The sequence below is a fragment of the Lutra lutra genome, chromosome 15 (genome assembly GCF_902655055.1).
Source record: "Lutra lutra chromosome 15, mLutLut1.2, whole genome shotgun sequence".
Lineage (NCBI taxonomy): Eukaryota > Metazoa > Chordata > Mammalia > Carnivora > Mustelidae > Lutra > Lutra lutra.
Genome location: NC_062292.1, coordinates 66639627 through 66660035, shown reverse-complemented (window position 1 = coordinate 66660035; position 20409 = coordinate 66639627). Strand labels below are relative to the sequence as shown.

Genomic DNA, 20409 nt, shown 5'->3' with positions numbered 1-20409 from the left:
TTGGGAATGGAAACCTCAGGATAACAGAGTAGGAGAGCAGAGAAAAAGGTGTCTTTCAAACTCACAGGTGTGGGCAATTTGACCTGCTTGCTCTCAGACCCTCAGACTAACTGAAAAGCTGTACTGGCCAGAGATCTTCAGTTATCTGGGTAGTACAAAGGGTAGTCTGTTGAAAGACAAACCAAACCAAACAAAAAATAAACAAGCAAGACAAAATGAGAGGGATGGAAGGATCCCTCTGAAGGGCAAGTGATAAAATCCCTCACCTTTTGGAGAAGGTATGTCTGTCTGGTTCCCCCTGTGGCTTTGGATATTCACCAAGGAGTAACCTTGGGTACAGGCTGTCAGTTCTCTAAGAAGTACTAGAGTTGGTCCACTTAAAGAAAGTCTTAAGAAATACCCAGATAATCCAGGAAGAGCCCAGAGCCAGTCAAGTCTCCACATTAGGGCTACCATATCTGTGCCAATCTGGGTTGAGTCCAGAGGCTCAAGGTGTGGAAGAATTCACCAAAGCCTGAACAAATAAGATAGAAGTTTATTAAATACACTGTCCAGGAGCTGTGGGCAGGACAGCAAAGGAGAGACTCTTTGGAAGAAGACAATAATGGGTGAGTGTAGTTAAGGGGGGAGGTGAGCAGATATGGGAACATAGGGAATTTTCCTTTTTTGGTACCTGTGTCTGGGTGTAAGTAACCGGTTGGTCAGCTAGGGCTTATGGATATTTGGGGTAGATCACCTAATGGGCCTGTTTGTGTTTAGCTGGGGGTAGAGGTCATTGTGGGCCCTTCTACCTTTTTCAGGTTTCTGTTGCTCAGGTTCATTGTCTAAAATTGGCCTGTATACATACCCTATTTGCTGGGAGGAGTATGTCCTTTTCTAGATTTTGGGTTAACAAGTTGCCTAGAGATTCCAGGTTTCTGATGGGTTCAGGAAAAGTGATTTTGATTATCCATCTTTCCGGTCTTAAGTATGGGAGTGGACTTTTTCTAGCTTTCTATATTCCAATCTTTACTTTCTCAAAAATTATTTCCTTCCTTTCATTGACTGTGATTATTTCTGTTTAGTGATTAACCAAGAAATAACAAGACAAATAGCCCAAACATATTTTTGCAGATGATATAAAGTACAAACAAATATTGAAGAGCCTTTAAATACTTAAAAATACCATGAAAAAGGAAGGTCAGTTGTCCAGCATAGGCCAGCTAGTGATAAGACAAGAAAGGAGCATTCCAGCAGAAGCAATAAGAAAGGAATCTGGATATGTGATTTCAGAATGCTACTTAATCCACTTGGTACAAATTCTCAGTGGTTTCTTACTACAAGTAATGGGAGATTTGCAGTAGGATTCTCTGTGTGAACTTCATGATTATTAACATATGCTTGTATCCTAAAAGAGATAGTGGCAGATTCTCATTTCCTCAAATAGGGTTACAACTAATGTTTTCTGATCCTTAAGAAGTTTTTTATGTTGAAGATCTCCATAATTTTAAGTATAATTGAATATCTAAACCAACTTATTCAATCATTCAAGAATTTTGGGAAACTTGGTGGCCTAGTTGATTGGGCGTCTGACTCCTGATTTTGGCTCAGGTCATTATCTCAGGGTAATGAGATCAAGCACTGTTTTGGGCTCTGCACAGAACATGGAGCCTGTTTAAGATTTTCTCTCTCTCTCCCTTTGTCCCACTTTCCCTTTTCACAGGGGCACTTTTTCTCTCTTGCTTTTAAAAAAGAAAGATGAAAGAAAGAAAGGAAAAAATAAAGAAAGAACAAAAGAAACAAAAAAACAAACAAGAATAATCATTGAGCACCTACCACTTTCCAGGCCCTCTGTTAAATGTTGGGGATCCAGTATAAGAGGGGTATATATCTAACACCCAAAGGCAACAAATGAAGTCATGATTCTGAGTAGGCAAACATTAGTTAAGTGACACCACTTCAGAAAATATTTCACGCAGTGATGTTGTTGGGTAGAGTTTGTATATTATAATAAAACTTAGTACAGAGTTCAGGGGAAGATGGTGTTGCAGGAAATCTCTAAGATCACCTTTTCCCAACTAGATAACAGCCATATCAGTGTAAATAACCCAAAGACTGGCAGAACAAACTGTCTACAGCTAAATTTAGAGAAGAGGTCACATTGAACAGGGTAGGATGAGTGAAGACCCAGTAGGGAGCTAAGGGAACCTGCACAATGGCCACAGGAAGAAGGGGTGCCATGTGGACAGGTAACGCAAAGAAAAAGGCTCACACCAGGGAGCCTACATGGGGAAGACAAATTCCCATAACATTTGATTTTGAAAACCAGAGGGGCTTAATTTCTGGGGTTCTTACAATTCATGGGGATTAATATACGGAACATAAAAAATCAGCAGGCTCAGCTCTGGGATAGCTAGGGGGCCAAGAGAAAGTTGAAACCTCCTGCCCTTAAAGAGCACAAAACCAAGAGCCAAGAGAGTAACAGCATAGATGCTGTGGTTTGAAATAGGCCTGGGGTTTAACAGGAGAGACAGTTATTTACTAATGTCAGAGCATGCTCCAGAGGGACAGAGATTGTTGGGGATCCCTCCAGGAATAAAGGAGCTGGCAGGTGACATTTCCCTCCTCCTCTTCTGAGAGTGAGCACACAGACAACTATGAAAACCTGTGTTGAGGCAACACTCATTAACTCGCTTACTATCAGCACACCACAACTCATGTTCCCCTGCAGGCACACACCCTCCAGTCAGGTTAATGCTCCAGGTGCCCTCCTATAGCAGACCTGTATAAACCTTGTCAACATCACGCATCCTGCCCCAGTGCCCTCTGTGGATCCAACCCCTCCAAACCAGCCCACCTGCATCTCACTGGCTACAGACCCTTCCAAAAACACACCTGTGCAATTCTCACTAAGACCGTACCTCCAGTACTAGTTCTTGTTGTCAGATGTCTCCTCTCCAATATGCTCTTGGTAAGAGTATATTAAAAAAAACAAAACAAAACAAAAAAAAACAGTACCACAATCCTGGCAATGCACATGCAGTCCTGACATGGGCCATATAACTCCAACATGAGTCTTGTGCTGGGGAGAAAGAAAGGTAGCTATGCAGAACATGGTAACTGAGGCCTCAGAACCTCTTGTTCATAAGGCCCCTTCTCTCAAGAAGAGGAGACATATCTAACATTCCTAACACAGAGAAACAGACACAGAGACTTAGACAAAATGTGGAGACAGAGGAATAAGTCTCAAGTGAAAGAGAACAGGACAAAAATCACAGCAAGAGTACCAAATGAAAAGAAGAATAGTAATATGCCAGATAGAGAATTAAAAGGAATGGTCATGAAGATACTCACTAGACTTGAGAAAGGAGTAGAGGACCTCAGTGAAACCCTCAACAAAGAGATAGAAAAAATAAAGAAGAACCAACCAATGATGAATAACTCAATAAATGAAATTAAAAATACACTGATGGAATGAATAGTAGAACAGAGGAAGCTGAAGAACAGGACAGTGACTTGGAAGACAGGGCAAGAGAAAGTGGTCAAGCTGAATAGGAGAGAGAGAGGAAAAATGAATACAAAATGAATAGACTTAGCAAAGCCAGTGACACCATAAAGCATAAAAATATTTCCTTTATAGATCTCAGGAGAAGAAGAGATAGAAAAGGAGCACACAATTATTTGAAGAAATAATAGCTGAAAGCTTCCCAAATCTGGTAAAGGTGCAGAAGTCAAGAATCAGGAGGCACAGAGAAGTCCCAATAAAAAAATCAACTCAAGGAGGTCCACACCATATTACATTTTTGTTAAATGGCAAAAAGTAATGATAAAGGAGAATTTTAACACCAGCAAGAGAAAAGAAGACAGTTACATATGAGGGAAACTCATAAAGCCACCAGTTGATTTTTCAGGAGAACCTCGGCAGGCCAGAAGAAAATGGCATGATATAGTCGAAGTACTGAAAGGAAAAACCATCAGCCAAGAATACTCTATTCAGCAAGGCTATCATTCAAAATAGAAGGAGAATAAAGAGTTTCCCAGAAAATAACCTGGCACTACAAGAAATTTTAAAGGGGACTCTGGATGAAAAGCAAAGATCAAAAGGAAAGGAAGCACAAAAGTAGTAAAAGTGAGGATAACGTAAAGATCAGTCAAGGGACTCACAAAATGAGAGGATGTAAAATATTACACCATATACCAAAAACATAGATGGGGTGGGACAGAAGAGTAGTAAGGTTTATGTTCAAACTTAAGTGACCTTAACTTAATATTGACTGTTATATATAAAAGATGTTCTATACAAACTGAATGATAACCAGAAATCAAAAATTAGTAATAGATATGCAAAATAAAGAGAAAGAATCTAAGTATTGCCAAAGAATGCCAACTGTCCATTGGAAAAAAGAACAAGAGGAGAAAGGAGCAAAACTACAAATATAATCATAAAAGAAATAACAAAATGGCAATAAGTACAGACCTATTTACATTGAATGTAAGTGGATTACATGATCTAGTCAGAAGACATAGGTGATGGGATGGATAAAAAACATCAAGATGCATTTATATCCTGCATACAAGAGACTCATCTCAGAGCTAAAGGGAAACACATGCAGATTCAAAGTGAAGGGGTTGAGAAGCATTTATCAAGCAAATGGATGTGAACTGAAAGCTAAGACAGCAATATTTGTATTGGACGGGAAAGACATTAACAGAAAGACTGTAATAGGAGGCCAAGAAGGACACTATATAATACTAAGGGGAGCAACCCAACAAGAAGATATAACAATTGTAAATACTTATGCACCCCAAATGGGAGCACCCAGATATATAAAGCAGCTAGTAACACACATGAAGGAGGTAATCAGTAGTAATGCAGTAATACTAGGGGACTTTAACACCCTACTTACACCAATGGACAGATCTTTCAAGCAGAAAATTAACAAGGAAACAGTGACCTTGAAAGACATATTGAACCAGATGTACCTAAGTGATATATTCAGAACATTCCATCCTAAAATAGCAGAGTACACATAATGACATTTCTATACATTAATAGTGAAGGAACATAAAGAGAAATTAAGAAAACCAAAACCTTTAAAATCACACCAAGAGTAATGCAATACATAGGAATGCACTTAACCAAAGAGGTAAAAGATTTATCCTCTGAAAACTATAAAACATTGATGGAAAAAAAGAAGAAGGTGACACAAGGAAAAGGAAAGACATTCTATTTTCATGGGTTGGAAGAAAAATATTGTTAGCATGTCCATACTACCTTACAAAACAATCTATAGTCTTAAAAGAATGCTTATCACAATACCAACAACATTTTTCACACAACTAGAGCAGACAATCCTAAAATTCGTAAGGAACCACAAAAGACTGAATGGCCAAAGCAATCTTAAAAAAAATATATATATATATATTTTTTATATATATTATATATATATATATATAATTTTATAATATATATATATGATATTATTCATATATATATATATGTCTGGGGAGGTAGATCAGAAGATAAACCAGGGAGGGGAGGTGGCTTACTTAAGGAGGATACTGGAAATTGTTATAGGCAGAAGAAAGCAAAATCAGAACTTTTAGAAGTCTGATACACTTGGGACATCCGTGGATTAAAGGTATTCAAGTGGTGGGGAGGGGCAGAATCCCAGGTGGGACAATATGGTCTCAGTACCCTGGGGTCACAAAAAGAATGGAGGTGACTGATGGTGGAAGAGTTCCAAGCATCAGAGCAGGGAAGCTACTGAAAACAGTGAGTTAAGTGCTGGCTTTCTGCTGGGTGTTGCCATAAACCACAAACTGCTGTTTGGTTGCTTGACAGCTCTCTGGGGAGGGGTCTAGCAAAAGGCAGAAGCTTGGTGAAAACCCCCTTTCTTCCCAAGGGGAACAGTGTGGATGTGCACCGCAGGGGTCTGTAAAGTTTAGAGAACAGAAACTGGGTTGTGTGCCCGAGATAAAATCACTGATCACAGGCTGGATGAACAGAGATTGGACAGAAACCAGGGAGACAAGAGTGATTGGCTACTTTTTGTAAGGCCTCACTGAAAAGTGGAGGACAGAAACTTTCAGCTCCAGGGCTAGAGATCAGGGTGCCACCATTTTCATTCCCCCCAACAATGCTGAAACATTCAGGGAGAAAAATAGCATCATATAGTGTAATCCAGAGCCACTTACACTGAGCCTGGCTCCCTGGCAAAGGGGGAACAATTCCACCAGGGCAAGGACACCTAAGAGTCAGTGCAACAGGCCCCTCTGCCAGAAGACCATCAGGAACAGCTCACTAGCAACAAGTTTACTGATAATAGAGAACTGCAAAACTTCAGCTCTTGGGGCAAACAGTATACAGCATTCAAATTTTTGTTAGTTTGTTTTATTATTCTTTAGTCTTTCAGTTTTAATTTTTTCAGCTGTTTTCTTATTTTATCAATTCTTTTTTAAAATTCTTCTTTAATTTTTACATATATATATTATAATATTGCATTATTTTTGGTTTCCTTTCATTGTATTTTATTTTATTTTTGTATGGATAAGTTTTTATTTCTTTCCTATTTTGGGATCTAGTTTCTTTTAACAACAGACCAAAATACACCCAATATCTAGTTTATTCTTTTGTTCTATTTTACTTATTTTTAAAGTTTTTTTCTTATTTTGTTTTGTTTCTGTTTTCTTCTGGTTTATTTTGTTTGTATTTTTCTGGTGGTATTGTTGGTATTTTTGTCTTCTCTCTCTTTCATCTATTCTTTTCTGAACATAATAAGGAGACAGAGAAATTCACCCCAGAAGGAAGAATAGGTGGCAGTACTCACTGCCAGAGATTTAATCAATATGTATATAGGTAAGATGTTGGAATTAGAATTCAAAACAATGATTATAAAGGTACTAGTGGGGCTTAGAAAAAAAAAGAAAGAAAACATAGAAGACAGTAGAGAATCCCTTACTATAGAAATAAAAGAACTTAAATCTAATGAGGCCAAAATGAAAAATATTATCACTGAGATGCATTAAAAAATAAAAACTCTAACTTCTAGGATAAATGAGGCAGAGAGTCAGTGATGTAGAAGACAAAATGAGGCAGAATAAGGAATTTTAGAAAAAGTGAAAAACAACTACTGAATCAGGAGTGGAGGATTTGAGAAATCAGTGATATCACAAAGCAAAATAATTTTTGAATAATAGGGATACTATAGGTGTTTATTTGAACAAATCATACCTGAGAACTTCCCTAATCTAGGGAAGGAAACAGGCACTGAAGTCCATGAGACACAGAGAACACACTCAAAACCAATAAAAATAGGTCAGGGAGAAATGAAGTGGGGGGGGGGGAACTGGAGTGGGAGATGAACCATGAGAGACTATGGACTCCAGGAAACAGAGAGTTTTAGAAGGGAGGGGGCTGGGGAGACAGTGAGCCTGGTGATGGGTATTAAGGAGGGCATGGATTGCATGGAACACTGGGTGTTATACACAAACAATGAATCATGGAGCACTAGATCAAAAACTAATAATGTACTGTATAGTGACTAACATAACACAATAATAAAATAGGTCAGCACCTCTACATGTATTACTATGTATGTAGAAGCCTGCAAATTTCAGAGACAATGACAAAATCCTGAAGGTAGCTCAGGACAAGAGGTCCTTAACCTACAAATGTAGAAACAGAAGGCTGGCATCAGACCTGTCCACAGAGAGCTGGCAGGCTAGAAAGGACTGGCATGATATATTCAAGGTGCTGAATGGGAAAAATATGCAGCCAAGAATACTTTATCCAGCAAGACTGTCATTCATAATAGAAGGAGACATAGAGAGTTTCCCAGACAAACAAAAACTAAAGGATTTAGTGAAAACTAAGCCAGGCCTGCAGAAAATATTAAAGGGGATCTTTGAGCGAGGAGATAGTGCAAAAGTAACAAAAATCTGAAAGAAACAGAAACAGTGAGTTTATAGGTAATACAGTGGTACTAAATTCATATCTTTAATAGTTATTCTGAATGTAAATGGGCTAAATGCTCTAACACAAGGAATCATACTGGATAAAAAAGTTTTAAAAAAGATCTGTTGATATGGTGTCTATGAGAGACTCATTTTAGACCCAAAGATAGCTCTGGATTGAAAGTGAAGGAGTGGAGAACCATTTATCATGCTAATGGACATCAAAAGGAAGCTGAAGTAGCAATCTTATGTCAGACAAAATAGATTTTAACCCAAAGACTGTAATAAGAGATGAAGAAGGACAGTATATCATAATAAAAGGGTCTATCAACAAGAAGATCTAACAATTATAAATATTTATGCTCCTAATATGGGAGCAGCCAATTATATAAGTCAAGTAATAACAAAACAAAAAAACAACATAGAAATAAAAATAACATAATAAATAAAACATAAAAACATAAAACATAAAACATAAAAACAACATAAAAATAACAAAATAAAATCAAGTAATAACAAAAAAAATAAAAATAACAAAATAAAAAAATGGATAATAACATAATAATAGTAGGGGATTTAACACTCCAGTCACAGCAATGGACAGATCATCCAAGCAGAAGATGAACAAGGAAACAATGGGTTTGAGTGACACAGTGGACGAGATAGACTTCACAAATATATTCAGAGCATTTCATTCCAAAGACACAGAATACACATTCTTCTTGAGTGCACATGGAGCATTCTTCAGAATAGATCACATACTGGGTCACAAATCACGTCTCAACCAAAAGAAAAAGATTGAGATTATACCATGCATATTTTCAGACCACAATGCTTTAAAACTTACACTCAATCACAAGAGAAAATTGTTGTTGTTGTTCTTGTTGTTGTTGTTTAATGAAATTTTGGGACTTCAAGATAAAAAGCTTCTGCACAGCAAAGGGAACAGACAACAAAACAAAGAGGCAACCCACGGAATGAGAGAAGATATTTGCAAATGACATTACAGACAAAGGGCTGATATCCAGATCTTTAAAGAACACCTCAAACTCAACACCCAAAAAACAGATAACCACATCAGAAAATGGGCAGCAATCACAACAAAAAGAAATAAAAAGTATCCAAATTGGCAATTTTCACTCTTCACAGATGGCATGATAATCTATGTTGAAAACCCAAAGACTCCACTCAGAAATTGCTAGAACTCATACAGGAATTCAGCAAAATGGCAGGATATAAAATCAATGCACAGAACTCAGTCACATTTCTATACACTAATGATGAGGCAGATGAAAGAGAAATTACAAAATCAATCCCACTTACAATTGCATCAAAAACCACAAGATACATAGGAATCTAGGTATCTAGGACATGTACTTTGAAAACTATAGAACACTTATGGAAGAAATTGAGGGAGACACAGAGAAATGAAAAAAAAAAATTCCATGCTCATGGATTGTTTATGTTGCCCAAAGAAATCTACACATTCAATGCAATCTCTATCCAAATATCATTGACATTTTTCACAGAGCTGGAACAAATGATCCTAAAATTTGTATGGAACCAGAAAAGACACAAAATAGCCAAAGAAATGTTGAAAAAGAAAACCAAAGTTGGTGGCATCACAATTCCAGACTTCAAGCTGTATTGCAAAGCTGTAAGCATCAAGACAGTATGTTACTGGCACAAAAACTGACACATAGATCCATGGAACAGAATAGAGAATCCAGAAATGAACCACAACTCTATGGTCAACTCATCTTCAACAAAGGAGGAAAGAATGTCCAATGGAAAAAAGACAGTGTCTTCAACAGTGTTGGGAAAATTGGACAGACACACATGGAAGAATGAAACTAGACCATTTTCTAACACAATACACAAAAATAAACCCAAAATGGATGAAAGACCTAAATACGAGACAAGAATCCACCAAAATTCTAGAGAACACAGGCAACAACCTCTTTGACCTTGACTGCAGCAACTTCTTGCTAGACACATTGCCAGAGGCAAGAGAAACAAAATAAAAAAATGATTTATTGGGACTTCACCAAGATAAAAAGCTTTTGAACAGCAAAGGAAACAGTGAACAAAACTATCAGTCAACCTACTGAATATGAGTAGATATTTCCTAATAAAATATTTATTAAAGGTTTAGTATCCAAAATACATGAAGAACTTAGAGAACTCAACACCAAAAGAACAAATACTCTGATTAAAAAATGGGTGGAAGACATGAGTAGGCATTTCTCTAAAGAAGACATCCAGATGGCCAACAGACACAGGAAAAAATGCTCAGCATCTCTCATCATCAGGGAAATGCAAATCAAAACCACAATGAGATATCACTTCACACCTGTCACATTAGCTAAATTCAAAAACACAAGAAACAAGTGTTGTAGAGGAAGTGGAGTTAAAGGAACTCTAGTACACTTGGTAAGAATGCAAATTGGTGCAGCCAAGGTGGAAAACAGTATGAAGGTTCCTCAAAAAATTAAAAAAGAGATTTATCACATTATCCAGTAATTCTACTATTGGATATTTATCTGAAGATTGTGAAAACACTAAAATGAAAAGACACATGCACCCCAATGTTTACTGCAGCATTATTTACAATTGTCCATGTACGGAAGAAGCCCTTGTGTCCATAGATAGAGGAATACAGAAAAAATGGTGTGGTATGTACCCACAGTGGAATATTACTTGGCCATAAAAGTTACTGAAATCTTCCCATTTGCAGGAACATGGATGGAGCTAGAGTATGATGATAAGTGAAATAATCACTCAGAGAAAGACAAATACCATATGACTTCTTCATGTGTGGAATTTAAGAAACTAACAAAATGAACAAAGGAAAAAGTGACCAAGATAAGTGACCAAGACTCTTATCTATAGAGAACACACTACTGGTTCCCAGAGGGGAGATGGATGGGACGTGGGGGAAATAGGTGAAGGGGATTAGGAATACATTTATACTGATGAGCACTGAGTAATGTATAGGATTGTAGAATCCCTATGCTCTTTCCCTGAAACTAATATAATACTGTTTGTTAACTGTACTGGAACTTAAAATAAACCAACGAAAGAAAAAGTAATGCAGCACACCAAGATGTATAGTTCTTTTCTTCCCAGGTAGACTTAAAATTTCCTTGATAAAGTGACTGCACTGTGAACACTGTATTTTCATGAGTGTAGTGTGGTGCTTGGATCCAGGCAGGTGTTAAGTGACTGTTTGGTGAGTGAATGTATGTTAACGTAAGTTAGATGGAGAGGGAATTCTTCAGATGTTAAATGTCCTGTGGTCTCTGTGATGGCTCCTGGTTCCTCCCCTAAGAATAATGGCAAACTGGTGGTTGCTGGTGCCGTTACACAGATAATCACGGGGGAATCTGGACAAGCGAATAGAGCAACTGCTAAAAAAGAAATCCATGGGCCCAAATTGGTACCTAGGCCTAGGCTAAGTCCCTAAACCTTGCTTTATCCCTAACCTAGCCGCAGTTTTCTCTGCCTCCATCAGGGAGAATTCTCTGGTCTGCAGCAGGGAGGTGTTCTTTCACATGGACCCTCTCCATTCCCCAGGGAGGGGAGGTCATCTGCATGGCAAGACCCTCTTTGCTCTCCCAATTAAGGGAATAACTGCCGAAACCCTCCTTTTCTTCTTTTTTCAACTTCCTTCCTATAAAATCTACCCATTTATACATCTCTTCAGAGTTCCCCTCTACCTGTCAGATGGGATGCTGCTCCATTCTTGTTGAATCACTTAATGAAAACAACTGGATATTCAAATTTACCTGGCTGATTTTGTTTTTGTTTTTGTTTAACATAAGCAGTGAGAAGTCAGAGATGTGAATGAACTGTAGTGGGGAAATGGCAGGAAATAAAATACATGGGGGTGTCACAAGGGCAGTAGTGACAGAGTGACAGCAGGGCCCAGGGCTGTGTGTTGGGAGCCAAGTGTTTTCATGGGTTATTATCTGGATGAGAAGGAAAGGCCTGAGAGGTGGGGTGATTTTCCATGTCACACAGTACTGGTTCTGTAGTGACTGAATTAGGGGATGGACAGCAGGATGGAAGCTGGTGACAGGGAGAAGCTGGAAGCCAGAGAGGAGGGTCAGACCAGGAGGGGAACTGAGAGTCTGAGTAGGCATCCAGGGTTGAGGGAGTAGCACATTTGCATTTTAGAAGAGACTCAGGGAAAGCTTTTGTGTGGAGAAGGAAGTCAGAAGAGAGGGGCTGTGTGTGGGGTAGGTTTGTTAGAACAGACATCGAAGGCTGACTTGTAAGAGAAAGAAAACATCTGCAAATACAATGCTGTTTCTGCAAATTGTGTTGCTGGTGTTTCTCCTCCCAGGTGGTGACAGTGAAGATGGTGAGAACTGTGGCCCTACCCATTGGGGACACATGTGAGTGTGTGTGTGTGTGTGAGTTTGTACCAGTATTTGTGTGTGTAATGTGTGAACATATGCTTGTGTGCATTTGAATATGTGTATATGTTTGTGTTGTGTAAGTATGTATAAGTATGTGTATGTTTGTGCCTGTGTACATCTCTGTGCATGTACATGTGTGTAGGTGTGTGGGTATGTGTCTGTTTTTGTATGTGTGCATACTGTGTGCATCTGTGTGCATCTGTGTATGTGGTTGTGTGTGTACATGTGTGCATTTGTGTCTCTGTGTGTGTGCACTCATGGTGTGGGTTCCTCACCATTTATCTGGGGACCAGAGTGCCAGCCTGGTTCTTTCCTGAGCATTCCCACTTCTAGGACCATGTGCTCTTTTTCTGAAGGATGGGTATGAAGGTCAGATTTCTGGGGCAGCACATGTCTCCTGAGATAACTATGGCTTCTCTGTCCTCCAGATATTGGTTCTTCTCCCTGTACCCTCTTCTCCATTCTGTCTCCTTCCAAATGCTCTCCTATTCCTCAATCTGCTTTTTGCCCACAGCCTTCCAGAAGCCAATCTCCTTCAGAATTATCCTGACCTCATCCTTTTATAACTCTTCCTGGACACAAAACCAAGGCTCAGCATGGCTAGATGAGCTGGAGACTCATGGCTGGAACAACAAGACTGGTGCTTTCATTTTCCTGTGGCCTTGGTCCAAGGGCAACTTCAGTAAGGAGAGGTTCATAGAACTGGAAAGCATATTCCATACAAATTCCATTAGACTTCTTCAGATATTTCATTACCATGTCAACGAATGGCAGCTTGAATGTGAGTTCACTTCCCTCCAGGGTGGGATGGAGGTGGCAGGTGTATGTGCTCCTTGAGTTCTTTCTTCCTCTAGGATAAAAACCTCTACTGGCTTCTGAATCTCACATCTCCCCATAATAAATCTGAATAACACTAATCTAGGCAAAGGGTAGAAGCCAGACCTCAATTCTGGTAAAATTTCATGTCTTGTGCTATTTCCCACCCCTCTCATTGAGTGCAGACTGAGCTCTCCAGTCCCTCACTAGTGACTCTTGACACCACCCTCTCCCTGGCCTCCAATCAGGCACACTCTGCTCCCTCACTCTGTGAATGACTCCTTGAAATGAGTTTTCTCCACATTCAGTCCCATTAGTGAACTGTATTTACGTGTTCTCTGTACCCACTGCAATCCCTTTAACTTAGATTGCTTTTTTACCACAGCTCTCATACTGAGCCCTTCCCTATTCTCCAACCATACCATTTATGTCTCTCCTTCAACAATTGTTCCTTCTTCAAGCCTTCACCTCTTCCCCTGTCTGCATCAACCACCACTTCCCCTTTGTGTGAGTGTCCCCCCAAACCAAACTGATCTATTCCTTCCAGACCCCTAAACTTCTCCCTCTCTTCCACCATCCTTGGCTTCCATGCATGTTATTTCATTTCTTTCCCTATCCCTGTCCTGTAACTCATATTCTCTGTTCCCAGATCCTTTTCAGGTACAGATTGCAGGAGGCTGTGATTCCCACTTTGGAGACGTATCAGTAGGCTATGTGCAGATTGCTTATCAAGGATCAGATCTCATGAGTTTCCAGAACACATCATGGTGGCCATCTCCAAAGGGAGGAAGTAGGGCTCAGCAGGTCTGCAGACTATTCAATCAGTACCATGTTTTCAATGAAATAGTACACACCCTCCTCAGTGACACCTGCCTCCGGTTCCTGTTGGGTCTTCTTGATGCAGGGAAGGCATATCTCCAGCGACAAGGTCAGTTCTGGTCCCTCCCTCAATGAATTCTCTACTCTACACTCATAAATTTGTACCATTCCTTCAAATTCAGGGTTAGAAAGAGTCAAGAGGAGAGGGGACAATAGTGACAGATTCTAGATATGGAAAGATGTTTCTATAAAGTGATATGAAGACCTACCCTCTCAGTCTGTGATTATCTGTCCTATGTCTGCAGTGAGACCAGAGGCCTGGCTGTCCACTGGCCCCAGTCCAGGTCCTGGCCGCCTCCTGCTGGTGTGCCATGTCTCTGGCTTCTATCCAAAGCCTGTGTTGGTGATGTGGATGCGGGGTGAGCGGGAGCAGCAGGGCACCCAGCGAAGCAACATCCTGCCCCATGCTGATGGGACATGGTATCTTCAGATGTCCTTGGATGTGAAATCCAGGGAGGCGGCTGGTCTGTACTGCCGGGTGAGACACAGTAGTCTAGGAGGCCAGGACATCATCCTCTATTGGGGTAAGAAAGAGCTGGGACCCACCTGGGAAAGGGGGCTGGTATTCCTCTAACAGCAGGAGAATCAGATGAAAAATAGGGAATTCTAGGGATTCCAGACCACAAAGGACCAAAAAGTCAGTAATCCAGGAAGTAGAAGACCTGAGGGTGTGGGTCTGGCAGATGTGGGAGGATGTGGAGGGTTGGTGAAGGTCCATATCCGAGGAGGGATGGGAGAAGTGAAAAGAGGAAGGGCAGGTAGTGAGGCAGAGGGTGACATGAGAAAAGAAGACTAGTGAGGTACAGTTCAACCCAGATAGTTGAGAAGTAACCCCCTCTGTGCACCAAACCCACAGAGCAGCCCCACTCCATGGGATTGGTCTTCCTGGTGGTGATAGTGCCCCTGGTGCTTCTGGCCGTTCTGGCATTATGGCTTTGGAAGTGCTGGTAAGTCTCTGGAGCCACCTTCCTGCTCTTTCCCAAGTGTGTCCCCCAGTTTCAGTCTGTCCTCAGCCCTCCTGCTCCCAGTGCCCTTCCCCCTGCAGTCCTCATCTTCACCTGCTGCAAAGTGATTCCTCTGCTCCTCCCAGGAAGACACACTGGAGACCTCAATGCACTGGCTTCCCCTCTGACCGAGATCCCAGCAGCCCAGGCTCCAGTACTTACCTAAACCCAGTTCAGCAGTGATGTGCTTGGAATTCTCTGTGTGCAATTTTGTCTTTCAGCTGTGCTTAATGATAAGTTGTCAATATAAGTTCAGTATATTTTAGTGGGGTTTGTTCTGTCTTGGTTCTGGAAATTAAATTTCAAAATTTTTCTCTGAACGGAATAAAGTCCCAGTACCTCCATATGTCATCAGGCATCATATGTCACTTCTTCCCATGAGCCCTCTCTGAATTACAAGTAGACATAGTCTCTGCCTTTTGAGAATTTCTATCACATTTTCCTGTACTTTCGTAGATCTATGCCTCACTTCCTACTTCTTTTTATGCCCCCAGTTAGGACCCTTCTCCCTTCCAATTCTTAGGATTTGGGGGAATAAAGTCCATGCCTTTTTAGTAATTGCATGCTTGGCAAGGTGTCTCATCTGCATGGAAAATGCCCTCAATAAAAACCTGTGTTGAATTTATGCCACATGTATAGCTTTTTTTCCTTTTAATTTCTGACAAGTTTGTAGTAGATTAGATGTTTGATGCTCTTCTGTTAAATCTTGTCACCTGGCTAAGGGAATTCACAATCCTCTGGATCTTTTCTGATGTGCCTGAGCCCCTGAAGAGAAACAGAGTTTTGCTTGTGACCATTCCAGTTATTTAACTGCAGAAACTTGTTGGAGTGGACGTGTTGTCTGATTCTTGGGGTTGATGGCAGGGAAATGAATGTTTTCTCTTGTCCTGGATGATAATGTGTGGGGTATAAAGTCTCAAACAAGTACAAGGCATTATTCAGCACCAGAGAAGCATGCCTGAGGATGAACCCTACATGCAAGAAGGCAGAGGAATTGTGTACATGAAATTTTCCAGGAGGGTACATCTGAAGTGTTCCATCACAAGAAAGTTGAAAAAAGGAACAGAAAAAGAAACAAGAGTTTCAGGAGGGAGGAGTTAATATGGTGTAGTAGTAGGAGTATCCCAAACTTGCCTGGACCCTCAAACACAGCTAGATAAATATCACATCGTTCTGAATACCCAAGAAATCTATCTGCGGACTGGCAGATCTGAGGACTTGCATCAGCTAGAGGCAGAGAAGAGGCCACATCATGGAGGGTAGGAGGTGCGAAGACATGACTTAGGGGAGAAATGGATCATGGGTGCTGTGTAGGAGAGGGAATCCTGATTGAAACCAGAAGAGAGAGAGAGAGAGAGAGAAGTATGGAAGAGATCACACAAGGAAAACAAGTCCCAAAAGTCAATGACTGGGAAAATGAGAAGGGTTCATTTCTGAGTTTTTGCAACTGGTGGGGCTCAACAACTGGAGTTTTAGAGGTCTGCACCTGATGTGGAGTCCAGTGGGCGCTGCAGTGCTTCTGTGGTGGAGGACAGGATACGAAAAAGTATTCTGGTGTTTCTAATAAAAGGGTTGGGCATTTTAAATTCTACCCTAGGAAATGCAATGAAATGTCTTAGAATTCAGGGTGTCCAAAACCCATTAAGGTATATAAACAGTTATGCCTGGTCCCAAGGTTAACTTAGAGTCCTCTTCTACCAGTAGGGCTATAACCTCAGTACTCAGAGGAGGGAGGCCATCCTTGTGCCACAGGATCTAGATTCTTAGACAGGTGTGTGAACGAGTGTTGGGAAGGCCCCAGCATTTGGATCAAGACTCCAGGGGCCACTCCACTTCTCTCGTGCACATGTAAAGAGAAGTGTTTCTAGAGGTCTGGCAGGTCCACTGCTGGTGCCCCTGTAAGTACCCGACGGAGGGCTCCAAAAGTTTTTGTCATTTTAGGGTCTCACTCCAGAGACTCCTCCTCAGGTCCCTTCAGGGCCTCATAAAAAGCCTTGTTATTAATCTAAATTGGGGTATCCATATTGGACAAAACCTTGTGATACCAAAAAGGAATGAAGCTGCTATTTTGGGGAGGGAGTATTCATGTTAAATTGAGACCCTTATGGTTGTCAGAGAGGCTCTTAGTGCCCAGAGTTAATAATAATCCTAGGATTTGAACCTTCTGAGAGGAAATTTGGGCCTTTAAAGGGGAGATCTTATAAAAAAGTCCAGAAGGGAAGCTCTGAAGCACCAGGATGGTATTTGTGTGTGAGGTGCTGTCATCGGGGCTGCAGATAAGTAAATCATCAGCATATTGAAGTAGGACACTGTATCTGGGGAGCTGAGGTGTAGAGAAGGTGTAGAGAAGTCCTTGGTTAGGTCCTGTCCAAATGAATCTGGACAGTTCCTAAAGCCCTGAGGGAGGAGAGTCCAAGTTAGCTGTTGAGTAACCTAGTGGAGAGGTCCTACCACTCAAAGGCAAAGAAGAGCTGGGAATCTAGGGCACTGGGATACAGAGGAAAGCAAGTTTTTTTTTTCTTTTTAGTTTAAATTCAATTTAATTAACATATGTTGTATTTATTTTCAGTGGTAGAATTCATTATCACCAGTTGCATACAATACCCAGTGTTCATTCCTTCAAGTTCCCTCCTTAATGTCCATCACCCAGTTGCCCCATCACCCCACTCACCACCCCTCCAGCAAACCTCAGTTTGTTTCACAGAGCTAAGAATCTCTTATGGTTTATCTCCCTCTCTCATTTCCTTTTGTTTTTCCATCCCTCCCCCTATGTTCACCTGTTTCATTTCTTAAATTCCACACATGAATGAAATCCGGTGATATTCATTTTTCTCTGACTTATTTTTCTTAGCATAATACACTCTAGTTCCATACATGTCATTGCAAATGGCACAATTTCATTCCTTTTGATGGCTGAGTAATATTCCATTATATATATCACTTCTTTACCCATTCATCTGTTGATGGACATTGGGACTCTTTCCATATTTTGGCTATTGTGGACATTGCTGCTATAAACATTGGGATGCATGTACCCCTTTGAACTACTATGTTTACAACCATTGGATAACACCCAGTAGTGCAATTGCTGGGGCTCCAGGTCACTCTATTTTTAACTTTCTGAGGAATCTCCATACTGTTTCCCAAAGTGGCTGCATCAGTTGGCATTCCCACCAAAAGTGTAAGAATGTTCCTTTTTTTCTGAATCCTCACCAGCATCTGTTGTTTCCTGACTTGTTAATTTTAGCCATTCTCACTGCTATGAGCTGGTATCTCATTGTGGTTTTGATTGGCTTTCCCTGATGCTGAGTGATGTTGAGCAATTTCTCATGTGTCTATTGGCCATTTGTACGTCTTCATTGGAGAAATGTCTATTCATGTCTTCTGCCCATTTCTTGACTGGATTATGTGTTTTTTGGGTATTGAATTTGAGAAGTTCTTTATAGATTTTGGACATTAGCTCTTTATCTGAGTAGACATTTGCAAATATCTCTCCCAGTCCATAGGTTTCCTTTTAGTTGTGTTGACTGTTTCTGTTGCTGTATAAAAGCTTCTTATTTTGATGAAGTACCAATGGTTCATTTTTGCTTTTGTTACTCTTTCTTTTGGAGAGATGTCTAGCAAGAATTTGCTGTGGCCAAAGTCAAAGACGTTGCTGCCTGTGTTCTCCTCTAAAATTTTGATGGACTCCTGTCTCACATTTAAATCTTTCATCCATTTTTAATTTATTTTTGTGTGGTATAAGAAAGTGGTCCACTTTCACCCTTCTGCATGTGGCTGTCCAATTTCCCCACAACATTTTTTGAAGTGACTGAACTTCAACAAAGCAGGACAGAATACCCAATGCTACTGTATCAAAGCCAAGTACTCAAGTTTATTTGGCATTTGATATTTTTATAAAATAACAAACTCTACTAAAGGATTGGTGCATAAAACATGAATCTTGGAACACTGAAAAAATAAAATAAAATTGAAAAAAAATAAAGATTTTTATAAATAACTTACTTCAGAGTCTCAAGGTTAACAAAGGACTATAGCATCTATTTGATATCTTGTTCTTTACAAATATTCTGTGTGGTAAGTGGCATTATCTCCAAGTTACAAGTAAAGAAATCCTTGTTAATGTTATTTATTTATTTATTTATTTAGTCACTCTTTCATTCATTTATATATTTTTTTATTTAGATGTTTAAAATGTTCCAACCGGCACAAAGGATAGAAATGCCAGCAATCTAGGAAGTTCAATCCTAGATTGAACAACGGTTTTCAGCTTCAAATCCTCTGCTCTGCCCTCCACATTATAACCCACGTTCCACATATGAATCATGTTATTAAAATAGGACAAGTCATGTGTCTCAAAAAACTAAAATAAAAAAAACTTTATATATGTATTTAAAATAATCTATGAAATCATTGTAGATCTTTTCTAGGTAAACTATATAATGTTGGTCTTTTATCTCATTTCTCAATGTTAGAATATGGATAAATTTTAGTGTTGGTATAATAGAGGTAATAGTTCATCTTTATGATGATTTATGCCAGAAAATGAAATTCTGTAGGTATTTAGACAGTTGGAAACTTCCAAAAATTAATGATTTTATAATGTATATTAAACAATTTATATATTGTATTCCGAGTATGCCATTAAAAACTTTTTTACAAGGAAAAAAAAAAGAAAGCATCTTTAGGTCCCACACAGTACCTGAGAAGACCTGTCCTAAGAGGGTTACAATGGTTAGTAATAATTGGGCAAATAAGAATAACAGCCTTATAAGGGTGCCTGGGTGGTTCAATTGTTAGGCATCTGCCTTTGGCTCAGGTCATGATCCCAGGATCTTGGGATCAAGCCCTACATTAGGCTCCCTCCTAGGTGGGAAGCCTGCTTTCCCTCTCTCCATTCCCCCTGTTTGTGTTCCTCCTCTTGCTGTCTCTCTCTATGTGTCAAAAAAGTCCTCTCTCTGGAGGATTATGCCTCCAATCCTAGTTCTCTCTGTGTTAAAAAAAAAAAGAAAAGAATAACAGACTTGTTGATAGTCTTAGGTCTTAGGTCCTATATCATTCTATGTGAGCTATTGGACTTTTTATGGCCAACATGGAGACATTTCAAAGAAACCTGCAGAGGTGCAAAAGTCCTGTCACTAAGAATTCTTGTATGAATGGCTGTAATCTCTGGCTTCCAAACATAAGGAGGTACTGGCATTTTCTGGGGAAGAGATGAGGATCTTGAAGTTGTACACTTACAGGAGTTGCTGATAGAAAGCACTCTGAAATGGAGGTATCCCATATCTGAGGGGCACTTGTTGAAAAATAGAGACCTTGCTGTTTGAAGGGGCAGACAGCTCAGAAAACAA

General features: G+C 40.0%; 1 protein-coding gene across 3 annotated transcripts in view; it reads left to right on the top strand.

Annotated features, from left to right (window-relative positions):
* LOC125085499 (T-cell surface glycoprotein CD1a-like) overlaps positions 1 to 15615 on the top strand; it is a 28660-nt gene extending 13045 nt beyond the window's left edge. The window contains exons 1-6 of one of the 3 annotated variants that reach the window (XM_047703907.1): positions 12009 to 12301; positions 12874 to 13140; positions 13825 to 14103; positions 14300 to 14578; positions 14911 to 15001; positions 15145 to 15615. In XM_047703907.1, coding sequence (XP_047559863.1) covers positions 12241 to 12301; positions 12874 to 13140; positions 13825 to 14103; positions 14300 to 14578; positions 14911 to 15001; positions 15145 to 15241 — 1074 coding nt within the window. In that variant the 5' untranslated portion in view covers positions 12009 to 12240 and the 3' untranslated portion in view covers positions 15242 to 15615. Of the gene's footprint in view, positions 1 to 12008; positions 12302 to 12873; positions 13141 to 13824; positions 14104 to 14299; positions 14579 to 14910; positions 15002 to 15144 lie in introns of those variants that run through there. The other 2 variants (XM_047703909.1, XM_047703908.1) reach the window with 2 other exon arrangements.
* Positions 15616 to 20409: the final 4794 nt, after the last annotated feature.